The 12,355-nt window shown below is 37.4% G+C and overlaps 1 protein-coding gene across 1 annotated transcript in view; it reads right to left on the bottom strand.

The window, feature by feature from the left end:
* Positions 1–1,551: 1,551 nt before the first annotated feature.
* NUP205 (nucleoporin 205) overlaps positions 1,552–12,355 on the bottom strand; it is a 65,488-nt gene continuing 54,684 nt past the window's right edge. Inside the window, exons 36-43 of the mRNA XM_031674634.2 lie at positions 10,258–10,334; positions 8,107–8,235; positions 7,793–7,916; positions 5,389–5,555; positions 3,682–3,805; positions 3,095–3,223; positions 2,460–2,533; positions 1,552–1,887 (exon numbers count right to left, since the gene is read on the bottom strand). Coding sequence (XP_031530494.1) covers positions 1,735–1,887; positions 2,460–2,533; positions 3,095–3,223; positions 3,682–3,805; positions 5,389–5,555; positions 7,793–7,916; positions 8,107–8,235; positions 10,258–10,334 — 977 coding nt within the window. The 3' untranslated portion in view covers positions 1,552–1,734. The remainder of the gene's footprint in view (positions 1,888–2,459; positions 2,534–3,094; positions 3,224–3,681; positions 3,806–5,388; positions 5,556–7,792; positions 7,917–8,106; positions 8,236–10,257; positions 10,335–12,355) is intronic.

Below are 12,355 nucleotides of genomic sequence, written 5' to 3' on the forward strand. Positions count from 1 at the left end.
GATTATTTTCTAATCCCACCAAACTGATTAGCTCAGTAAAAAACAACATATTAAGTTCCTGTATTTATTTGGTATTGTTGAGGAATAGATGAATCTACCCTTATTTGGGGGGAAGTGGTAATTAGGTTTAATTTTTAATGGAAGTACTGGAGATTGAACCTAGGACCTCATGCATGCTAAGCACATACTCTACCACTGAGCTATACCCTCCCCCCGAATCTACCCTTTAAATGCTAAAGCTTTTTTGAACAAATTATCTAAAATCTGTTTTAATCTCCTTCACTTTGCTGAAGAGCACATGCTGCATCCAGTAACTTCTCACCACACCCCAGATAATGCCAAGTCAGGCATGTCCCCTGCAGCCCTGAGTTTGCCTCTCCCTGTCATGTTTTATCACCTAAATGGCATTTCTGTCAGCCTTCTAAGCAGAATCCATGCAGCTGCAGTCCTTCCTGCTCCTCCTTCGCACACTTCTCCACTGCCCCACCTTCTGTTCCATGCTCTGCTGTAACTATGGAAGAAATGAAGAGGAAAAAAAATTGTGAAGCTTAGTAAATCCAAACTCTTAACTAACTACAAATTTAGCTAGCATCTTTGTCCTGTGGAAGGCGTCACACTTCAGAAGTTTATAAACTGCTTTGATTCTGTGCCCCAGGCTCTTTTCTGATTATTTCTGTGTTATGTCTGTGTTCCAGATGATAAAACTTACCATATGCTTGACCAATAGAGCAACAGTCAATATTACTACATTTTGTACCAGTTATTTATTCATTCATATCCCTCTAAGAATGCTATTTATTAACAGGCTGCTTTTAGTTAAAGATTGATGTTACTAAGTGGTGGGCAGTAGATTAATTTCAAAATACAACAGTGATAAAACCTTTTTTTAAAAGACGCCTAAAAAACCATGGAAATTTTCTTTCAAGAGTAAGAAAGGGGAAAATAAAGGAACACTGTAGAATTAAGTATTCATTTTTTACCACTACATGAGAGTCAAGACTCTTTCCCCTCTCAGCAGTCTCTTTTATATATTAGGCTGAATACTGGTGACCACAAAGGGAAAAGTAGTCTTTCAGATGATGTAGTCATATGCACTTAAATACAACCAGACAAGTAACAGGATGGTGAATGGTGATAGGGAAAAAGAATTTTTCCCTAACTGCAGCCATCATACTAATTATATGAGAAATGTAGGTAGATGATCAATTTGAAAAATTTCAGTCATTTTAAGGAACAAATGCAAATGATTATTTTGTCATTTACATGCAGAAAAGAAAAAAATAATTTTAGTAAAGAGATGGCTTGACTTTTTGAGACATTTCTATAATACACAGTACTGAGTACACTTTTCTATTAAACAGCATTATCATAAAAGTTTAATGTAGCAACAAAGGGAGAAAAAATTAGAATTTCCAGACTATGCCTTTAATTGAGCATCAGAATAATACCCCTGGGGAGAAACCATTGCTGTGGAAGGTTTATTTGTTGAATTCCTGATGATGTTGACCTTTTTCTAGATAAATTTCAAGAGACTGACCATACTTTTTTTTAAAAAAGTATTTATTTTTTTCACTAGTGAAGATGGAACCAGGCAAAGAAGTTTACAGAAAAGATGTCCATATATAAAGAAAGAAATAGCAAAATATCTTTTGGTCATAATTTAGAAAGAAACTATAAAAAGGAGACAGGTTTCCCCAATTCATCTCTTCCTCAGAAGAGGACAAGCACCAGCTCTCAGTTCCGTGATATCCTCAGCAGGCCTCGGATGCGTCTGACAAGAGCTTGTATGAAACTATAGCGAGATCGAACTTTTGAATACAATCCTTCAATGTCCAGAAGTTTCTTCTGTAGTGACTCTCCAAAAGCATTGATGGCGTCAGCCTGAAGCTAGAGGTAACACAGATGACATTTCATTATTAAGTAGTCTCAAATATTTCTTTCATTCTGTGTCCTCCAATTTAAAATATCTTTAAATTTTTGTAATGTGGGCTTTTCTCCTGTGCCAAATTAAGTCAACATTCACATTTTCCACCCTAGAATTTATTGGTATGATATTAATGTGTTTTCTTCTTTCCCTTCTTGTATGAACATGTAAATTTTAAATTTTGCTTTAAATAGCAATAACTTTTGATGCTGCTGCTGATACGTGGAGTTTCCAGATCACAATGCCTGCTAGTTGCTACTGAACTTTCACTGTGTTCTAGACATTACCCTAAAGTCTCACACATAAAGCCTCACTTAATTCTGACAAAATGCTTTGAGGCTGAATTATCATTCTCATTTCTTAGCCGAGGAAATGGAGGCTCAGAAGCTAAGGAAATTGTTCTGAGTCACAAAGCTATTTGATGGCTATGCCAGCATTCAAATCAGGTCTTTATATGCAACCTTGAAAACTATAATCTTACTAACACACCAGGCTTTTCCAAAAGAAAAGAAAAGGAAAGAGAAAAGAACCTTACCTGGTCAATATCATGTTGGCTCACTACAGTCAGCCCACTTCTAAAATCCAGACTGGTTTCTGAAGCGAAGGAATCTAGAGACAAAAGACACAGTCAAATCAGCTTTGCAAGTGTCTGCCTACTACACAGTGGAAGAACCTATGACAACGAACCACAGGGCCATGAAAAGCACAGGTCAAAACTGAGAACTCTATTTCAGCTTTCAGTAAATGGAAGCCCTTCAGAAGCATTTCACTGTTCTAGACCAGGGTTCTCACACTTTCCGTCTGTTTCCTTCCACCTAAGGGATCCAATACACGCCCATCAGTCACAGAAGCTCACTCTAGCAACAAGCATAATGGCCTAGGCTGACCCACTTCCAATCTTCTGGAAAATTGTTTGTGCCCAAAGGACTCTGGAACCTGCATCAGCCATCGACTGCAGCATCTGAAGAGCAGCCTCTAAGATGCTCTTGTGCTCCACACAATTTCCCATGGACAGAGGGAAAAGACAAAACACAGCTATGCATAGTAACTATGTAGCTCTCAAACACCTAATCCACCCTTAGTAACCTGTAGAGTAAAAACAGATTAAAATCTAACTAGTTTTTCAAGGTGCTAACATCTACAGGCATTGTGACTCAGAATAAAGTTTACCTTGTAGTCTTCTGCCTTTAAACAAGGTCCTGGAGGCAAACAACGAATCCTGAGAATCTGTGGGAGTGCAATGTAACAAGTAGTACTCCAGATGGCGCCAAAGAATAAACAGGCAGGTCTCTATGATAACTACAGAGAGCTCAGGTTAAAGGAAAACAAACTCATCACACCATTTTACAAACCAGCTTCTGAGCAGGGGGAGAAAGACAGTGCACCATTCAGTCATCTACACACAGCTTCAGTCTAACAGGCTAGGCGTAAGGAGCCACTGAAGGTGTCTCCCCAGAAAGCAGCATGATGTGCTGGGAAGAAGCAAAGCCAGCAAAGCCCTCAGTGTCCTCATCTCCTGTCCTGGCAGAAGCTGTCTGTGTATATTATGAGGATTACTAGTTACTCTCAAAGGTAAGAAAAAAATTTTCAATTTAAAAATATATCAGGCATTTACTGGAATAAAATGAACAGTAATTATGTCCCTTTCCATAAAGTTTTGATACCCAAATAATGTGACAATAAGGAAACAGTTCCCACATTTGAAGACTCTCTTATAGGTCACCCTTCAGGCCCCACTGTGGTTCCATTAAGGATACAAGAACAAAGGGAAAGCAATTTAGCTCGATTGTTGATCAACTTCACCAAACGCCGTCTTGCTAGAACATATTTCTGGGCAGTGGAGATTTTATCAACACCAGCAGGCATCACAGACTGACACAACTAAGAAAAAGAAACAAACAACAGTACTAAGAATGACATATATGGTAACAAAAATTTAATGAAAATCTACTATCAGTGGTCACTTGTGATAAGTACTGTGAAAAACATTCAAATAAATTTAAACATCTTCGCAGACAAGAATTTATTACCTAGTTAGGAAGCTAGTAATTTTAAAAAAACAAGAGCCAAAGAAGCAGTTGAATTCATAAATGAATGTTCATCTGCTGCTCTTTGAAAAAGCCCAGTTCCTTGAAACAGGCACTTCCAATCTGCTGATGGACCCACCAACCCTTAACTTCCTGTCAAAGTAAAACAAAGCAAAACAGTGGGATTTTCAAGCAGTAAGGGTCACAGTGCCATGGAGGATTTCTGCAACAGCTGTCAGATCTCTTATGAAGAAAAGGCAAATCAGACTTCTGGAGTGTAACAAATAAATGATCATCAACCAGATCATCCCCTGACCACTTCTCCATCTGGCACACCTGCAAGCACAACGGTTCGATTTAACATGCAGACACGGACGGGGGGCAGAAGGTGTACTGAAGTGGGGCTGATGGGGTCCACATGCTTCATTGTGATACTGCAGTTCCTCTTGTGAGTACTACCATCACCCATAAGCTGTACACAAAGGGGAAGAACTTCCAGGTGTAAACCACATAATTTCAGGAGTTACTTGAACCCAGTCAGTAATGCCTGCCTCAACCTGTGCTTGCCAGCTGTGTGGCTTTGGGTAAGTTATTCAATCTTTCAGTGCCTCAGTTTCCTCATCTGAGAAATGGGAGAAGCAATAATATAAGCCTCATGTATTTAGGTAAAACATGTAGCTTAGGGCTTGGCACATCATAAAGTCTTAATAAATATTCCCTAGAACTATCAGGAGAATGGTGAGAGGGAGTAGGCTGTGACTATTCTTAAGAGTGACACGGTGTTTTTCAGAAAACCTGGTGTGAACCAGGAATGGCAAAATGGCTCAACAGCCAGGTCGCCACATGGGACACCGAGAATCTTCAGCACTGGCCAAGGGATGACTAAGAGTTCATCTGTGCCAAATGGAAAAGAAGGCAGGCTGCTTAGGGAGCAAGCCTAGGAACTTAGCATCTGTAGCTACAATCGATGCCAAGGGATGATTCTAGGTCATTAAGAGAAGGCAGTCAAGTCTGATACACCATCCCGTTTGTCTGAAAAATTCACCTACAGATGCTGAAGATGCTTAAGACACAGAGACATCTTACCTAAGGAATCACTTCTAACTGAAAAAGTATCTTCAATAGAAACCTAAGTTTCTCAGCACCAATTTTTAGCATATAAATTAGCAAAACTCTTTATTGAAAGGCCAGCAGCCTTTCTACTGAATGGCAGGAGGTTTTCTTGAGCAGGTGCAACTTCACTGTCATTCCGTCGACTTTCTGTGTTTACGAAGTGTGAGGGCCTCTTCTTCAAGCTATGCGGCGGAATCGCCTTAATTCCTTTTGTCTCACTGCACATATCATCTTTACTTGCAAGTCTGACACAAGTCCCCTGGTCCTTATTAGTGAAAGCAATGGCTTCTCAAAAGTCTCCACAGCTCATTATAAGGTTCATACCTCTTTTATTTCATCTGGGGGAAGTTGCTCCACGTTCTGTAGCTTGTTGACACTCCTTCGATGACTGTCATAATAGCTGAAGAAATCGTTAGCACTCTGTTTCAGCAGGTAGACAATAATGCCCAAACCAGGCAGGCGCCAGTATGGAACCACTGGGGCTTGGGTATCTAGTAGAGTTAATGATTAAAAAAAAAAAAATTCTACTTACAACCATTTTATATGAATTTCAAATGACCTGGTTTTTAAAAACTAAAGCTCAAGAATTTAAGAGCATATAAACCAAGCCAAGAAGAGACCGTTCAAAGAAGTGGTTAAGAATTACTGTAATGAGGCAGGTACATAAGGCTGGAGCCTCAAGAAAATAAGGAAATCTGGCTGATGGACACCAATAATGCTTACCTTTTACTGGGTGAAGACCTCTTTGAGAGCTCTACGGAAGTTACAGACCTTTACACCCATCTCTCCACCCCCTGCTCTCCACCCCATGCACACAAATGCACAGTTTGTAGTTTCCTGACCCCAGGTGAGTAACTCCTGCCTCACCCTATGGCTCTAGTCATATGGATTCATTTCTAGTCTGCATCTTTCTTGTTGCTGAATTCCCAGCTCAAATCACTCTTCCAAAGAGACAAGAACACTAACAAATATTCAAAAAACGTAATTAAATTTACAACTTAATAAGTCTTTTACCACAACAACTCCATCAGGATAGCAAAACAAAATGTTCTGCCTTTTACTTGACTACTTTCTGATGAAGGTGTAAAGGAACAGAGCAATGCTGGAAAAGCTGTCTGCTGAGGGAAGAACTAGAGAGCGATAATGCTAGAAACGGTTTGTGTGGGGCAAACAGAGCAATCTCCCCTGGTGACAGAGGGATTTCTTGAGAAATACCTTAGTAATTTCAAGTTTAATTTGGAGATAATCTTTGTTTAATGGCCCCAACTGCCATGAATACTGAAAGAGAGATCTGTGTCTGCTTCCTTCCAGGTGGTAATCTCCCTTAAATTCACTCCAAAGTCAAATCTCATAAATCCTCATGAGGAGAGGAAGAGTCCCTTGTCAGTGGATGTGGCCACCAAAAAAACCATCCTAGACTCATCTGACTTGCCAGGTTTCCTTTACCAGTCTTCAGTGAAGATCTGACAGTTATGATACAGGTCATTATAGACACCCTTCTCCTAGTGAAATTAGGTGCCCTGGTCCCCAGATAACATTACATGCAAGTAACCCAAATGTCTATCAACTACTGTATAAATGGTGGTATATTTTTAATATGGAATACTAGTCAGAAATAAAAGGAACAAAATAGTAATACACTCACAGATGGATTTCTAAAACATTGAGTTAAATGAAGAAAGTCAAAAACACAGAAAAGACTACATAACTGTATGATTCTTTCTATATGAAACACAAAGGGGCAAGAAGAAACTTTCAAGGAGGAGGGAATTATTTTGTATTTTGGTTGTGGTAGTGGTTACAATGGTTATAATGACCAAAATTACTCAAACTGTATACCTAAAATGGGAGAATTGTGTTGTATGCAAATAAAATCTCAATAAAAATTTTTCTTTCTTAATCCCACCAGCTGGGACATTTTATAATGAAGTTAGACAAACAGGAGTTCTTAGCATAACTTACATAAATTAGAAGTTATATGTTGTTAAACTAATACAGCTTTCATAATGTCATTCTGTTAAATACATATTTTATCAGATTAAGCAATTTTCAAGGAAAATAAGATCTTGAACAGGATGAAAACGTGACAAAATGATTCTCAGAAACTGCAAACAGAAGATTTACTGAAATCACCACCAGTTCATTACAACCAGCAAGATCCAAATGGGCTTTTGGCTTTTGAGTGTCCCATGGGAGAACAGCTTAAACCAATGCAAAATCCTGCCTCATGTTCTAAATCTTCCCTACTGGGTCACTAGGAAATAATAGGCAACATCAGTTTACTAATTATCTAAATTTTACTTTGCTATGTGACAGAAATTTGGAGCTATGATACAAAAACCCAACTAAGGCACTAAATTCAGCTTAACATGATTTAACATACAAACCACTTATTATATATTCATACTTTTTACCCAGCTTGTTTACTCTCCAATTCTAGATTCTTTCTTTGGGGTTCAAGTACTATATAAAACTATATTCTCCCCACATGGCTCTTCCAGATTCAGCCTCAGAAAATCCTGAATGTCTCTATTCTCTCAAGCTCTCCAGCTACATCCACAGGTCTGACAATAGTACCTCCTCATCACACCTTCTTACAGAAGTCATTTAAAAAAATTTCCCATCAATTACTGGAAAAGAAAAAATTACATCTTACTGGAGCCAACTAGACCTTGTCATAATCCCAGCAACTTCACTCCTCAAATACAGGAAGAGAGAACTAGCTCACCTTGCCGGGGCCCCTCTCTGTTAATGGTTTCCGACAGGCTGGGGGTGAAGAGACACACGGCACTCTGTACAGGGGAACTCTGTAGCATGAGGGACTGGCAATACTCCATGACATTGGCACAAATCTACAAAGGAAGGACAACAGGAACAAACATATTAGCTCCCTAAATACCCTAATATCATGGAAATTCAGATTTGAAGGAGAACAAAGTTATAGATCAGTTTGTAAAATTACCCACATCTATTATTTTTCTCAAGTATTTCCAAAAACATAAAAATCTTAAAGAATAGTTACACAATTCTCATTCTTCTTACCTGCTGCATAGCCAGTTCGATCTCATCTTTCTTGCTCACTCTATCCCCCTCCACGTTACCATCTTGAAATTTAAACTGACGCAGTCTGTCAGAGCCACCAAAGCGACTTAGTAGTCCTAAGCATTGGCGCTAAGGAAGAAAAAGATACTTTGTTCATATCTAGTTGGATATGTTTAAAGTTAGTGACCTCTCTTTCTCAAGGGATATAAAAAAGAAAAATTCAGCAGGCAGTAGAAATCACTATTTACAGCATGATTTCTTACTTCCAACTGAGTCAGCTAAACTTAGCACTACTAAAATCCACCTTTCTGCAAATGTATTTGTTTGGCAGTCAACTCATTAAAAATCAACATTTTTTAGCAGTTAATCCCCATTATAACCTATGTGCTTGCCAAAAGATTTCCTGTATCACACCAAATAACTTCTTGGTAGATACCCATTACATAAATACTAGTCAATAAACAATGAGAAGCAAAATAAGATGGCAAATAAAAGCACGTCCATGATAATCTTATCTACTCAGGCTCAAATGTAAAGGCTGTTACTCCTGTGGCTGCTTCGGGAGATTTCATAAAGGAGATGGGGGGAAAAAAGGAGATGGGAACACAGAGGTAACCTTGGCAGATAAAACACAAAGGCCATTTGTTTGAAATGTTAGTACTTTTCGCCTGAGAATACAATTGTTCCTGAGGTTTTCAGAGGGAAAGGACAAGCTTTGCAAAATTGGCAGTATGTCCAGTGGTTAGCATATGGGTTTGGAATCAGAGATGTGGGTTCCAGCTATAGGTACATGACTTTTTACTATGTGTCCGAAAGCCTCTAAATTCATATTTCTACAGTGGTAATACCAACTTCTACCTTGTAAGATTGTTGTTAGGGTTACCCGAGACATTGAATTGTATTTGAAGTGCTTAGTATATAGCGTTCTGCACATAGTAAGTGCACAATAAAAAAATGTATTTTAAAAATTGGTATTATACACACACATACCTACCTATACAGATATAATACATATATAATATCTGATTTAAACTGATGTTAGTTTAAATTAAAAGTTTGGATAAAGTAAAATATATTCAGGAGACTATAATTTTAACTTATTTTGCCAAAATAGCTGTTATCTATTTTTAAAACTTGAAACTGATTGTTGGCTACTCTTACAGATAAATCAGATGCACTAATGCATTTCCAGAGGCCACGTTATGAAAGAGCCATCAAAAATATTTTTTTCTCCCCACCAATGAAAAAAGTTAGAAGACTGAGAAAAAAAATCAGAGTACTTTGGCTTGGCCGGAGAGAGTGCAAGCCTTTCTGGAGTGCTATTTGACAATGACTCAAAAAGTACTACTTATATACCCTTGAACTCAGTGATAACCCTTACGTTGTTTAATCTATAGTTTAAAAACTGGTACACAAAAATGCTTTTGGCAGTTTTTCTTTTGGAAACTTGAGTAATAGCTCATAAAAAGAGGATTAGTTAAGAAAATTACTGTATCAAAAACAATGGAATATAAATTCTACCTCATACATATAATTCCTCTGCTGTCAAAAAAAGTGAAGATGTTCATATCAAAGCAGGCCAGGAGGCTCCCAGAAAGACTGTGATAAAATACCTAATGTATAAGCTATCTAATATGTTTGAATATACTGGAAGGAGATTATACAACTCGAGGAGAGTTTGGGAGTGAATCAGAAATAAGTATATAAAACCAAGCAAATAAAGAAACAATTTTTTACTCTAGGGAAAACATAAAGTTGCACAGGGAAGTAACATATGGTCCATGGTTTATTCATAAATTACATAGCAGGAATAATGTGACACTAAATATTAATCTAATCAAATCATGATATGATTAGGTTGAGTCAGGGAGGGTGTGTTATGAAAAATGTACATATAGTGTGGGGGAAAGAACAGGAGTAAAGAGATCTAATTCTCATCCTCCTTGATGGAAGGTCAATAGATGATTACTAAAACTGGAAAATCAAGTAGTAGCAACACAAGCATGTTATTCAGAGATACCAAAGAAGCAATTAAAACCACTGAAAGGGTTTACCCAGGTCCGGGGGCAGCAAGGGGAGGATGGGTGAGAGGACAGCTGTATTTTGTTACAAGTCTTATAGCTGCTCTTTAAAGAAGAAAGAATCAGTTACCTGGAATCTTCCAATATGTCCCTGTAACTCCATTAGAGAGCCTTCATTTACATCAACATCAAGTTCACTTAATATACCTATAAAATTTAGAATGCTTTAAAATGTTGTATTATAATAGACAAAATAAAAACATTTAAAAAAACTACGAAAACCAGTTTTAATATTTTAAATATTCTTTAATGCATGAACAGACAGACTCTGCCATGAAGGAGTTTTGAGACATACAACTTTACAAAGATTGTAAGTGTACCATCACACATTCATTGCTATGAAATCTAAAACTAGTGATATTTAAAAGGCACTTTTAAAAGTTTTTGAGAAAAATCTTTTTATTTATAACCATAAAAGTTAAAAGTTTTCTAAACTCAGCAATAAATTACTTTCTCATGAAACAGTTTAGAATATAAAACAGTAAGACTGAAATACATTCTTTTTTTTTTAACTCTTATAGGTATTGTATTATTTGATTTTTTTCCCTTTTCCATTAGGCAAAGTATAGCTTGCACAGACACAGAAGTTTCCATTCAATTTCTCAGCTTGGACTCATTACAAAATTCCTAAATCAAGCTGATCAAGCTTTTACAGTACCATGGGCTCTCTTCATTTCTACTGAGCCCTCCAAACAAACCCACAGGTCATTCTCCCCACTGGTTTATTTCTTTGTTCCCTGTCTGCCGTCATGCTGAGAAGACCCCACCTAATCTATCCTAGCCTCCCTAACTTTCCATGTGTTTTCACAGGTCCTTTAAACCATTTCTTACTTCCAGTTATATACTTCATAGCCCATAACCCAGAACCTTATCCTTTGCTCCTTATAATGACAAGCCCTCCTCTTTCTAGATTTCTCAGCCCATCACCTCAACACAAATGGAAAATACTCATATGACCTGGCACATGCCGGCTTGTTACACCTCACCGGCGCCTCACTGTTCCACTCGATACTATCCCTTCCCACCTCCACCTCCTCTGGGAATCTGCTCCCAGAATCACTTCCTTCAATTACGTTCTAAAATTTACCCTGCCACAGAGGATTTTTCCTCACCATCTGAAAATGTGTTCAGGTCCTCCTTGTACTCCAAAACAAAACAAAAGCAAAAACTTGATTAATATCAAATTCTGGAAATATTTTTTTCCACATTTGCTGTTTGTAATTCTTACACCTTCTTTTTCCTTTTTCCATCTTAACCCCTTGAAAGCTGGAGTTTGCACTTAACACCAACATGGAACTTTGGCTTTTTCCTGTTTGTCCTTAAACCTTCTGATCTCTGCAACCTGTGTTGCTGTTCCCCACTTCTTTCACTCCTCCTGCACAAAACTGATGCCTCTATTTTAAAAGACAACCAATTCTTCTCAGATTCTGTAAGAACTTTCAGTTGAATGCCACCTGAGTGTTGTGTACCATATATATCATCCTCAACTCCAAAACACTGTACAGAATATCTGTAGGTCACAGACAAAAAATTAGCCTGCTGATACATATTTGAGGAGGTACAACATATCCAGTACTGGGCTAATATTTAAGACAAAAATATATTGTGAAATTATATGATAATACAAAACCATATGCAATCAAGGGCTGAACTGGGAGAGTAGGGTTGATAGGAGTTTGAATTGTTTTTTAAATTGTTTTTTAAAATTAGGAGGGTATTTGGTATTACCTTAAAATATATATATATATATTTTAAAGTATATATACCTGTGAACAAACACTGCCAGGAATTTATCAAACGCACCAGCTCAAATATACAAAAATGCATACATATACACACAAGTTATTAAAGGCCACACTATTTGAAATTTTTAAAAAGACTGGAAATAGTCAACATGTCATAGGGGTCTGGTTAACTACATCACAACTGGGAAACTATTCAGCCAGTTAAAAAGAATGAAGTATCAACAAGGACCTATTGCATAGCACAGGGAACTATATTCAGTTTCTTATAATGAGCGGTAATGGAAAAGAATCTGAAAATATATATATATGTATGTGTATGTATAACTGAATTGTTTTGCTGTACACATGAAACTAACATTTTATATCAACTACACTTCAATTAAAAAATAATTAAAAAAAAAATAAAAACAAAAAATTAGGAAC

This window comes from Vicugna pacos, chromosome 7 (assembly GCF_048564905.1).
Source record: "Vicugna pacos chromosome 7, VicPac4, whole genome shotgun sequence".
Classification (NCBI taxonomy): domain Eukaryota; kingdom Metazoa; phylum Chordata; class Mammalia; order Artiodactyla; family Camelidae; genus Vicugna; species Vicugna pacos.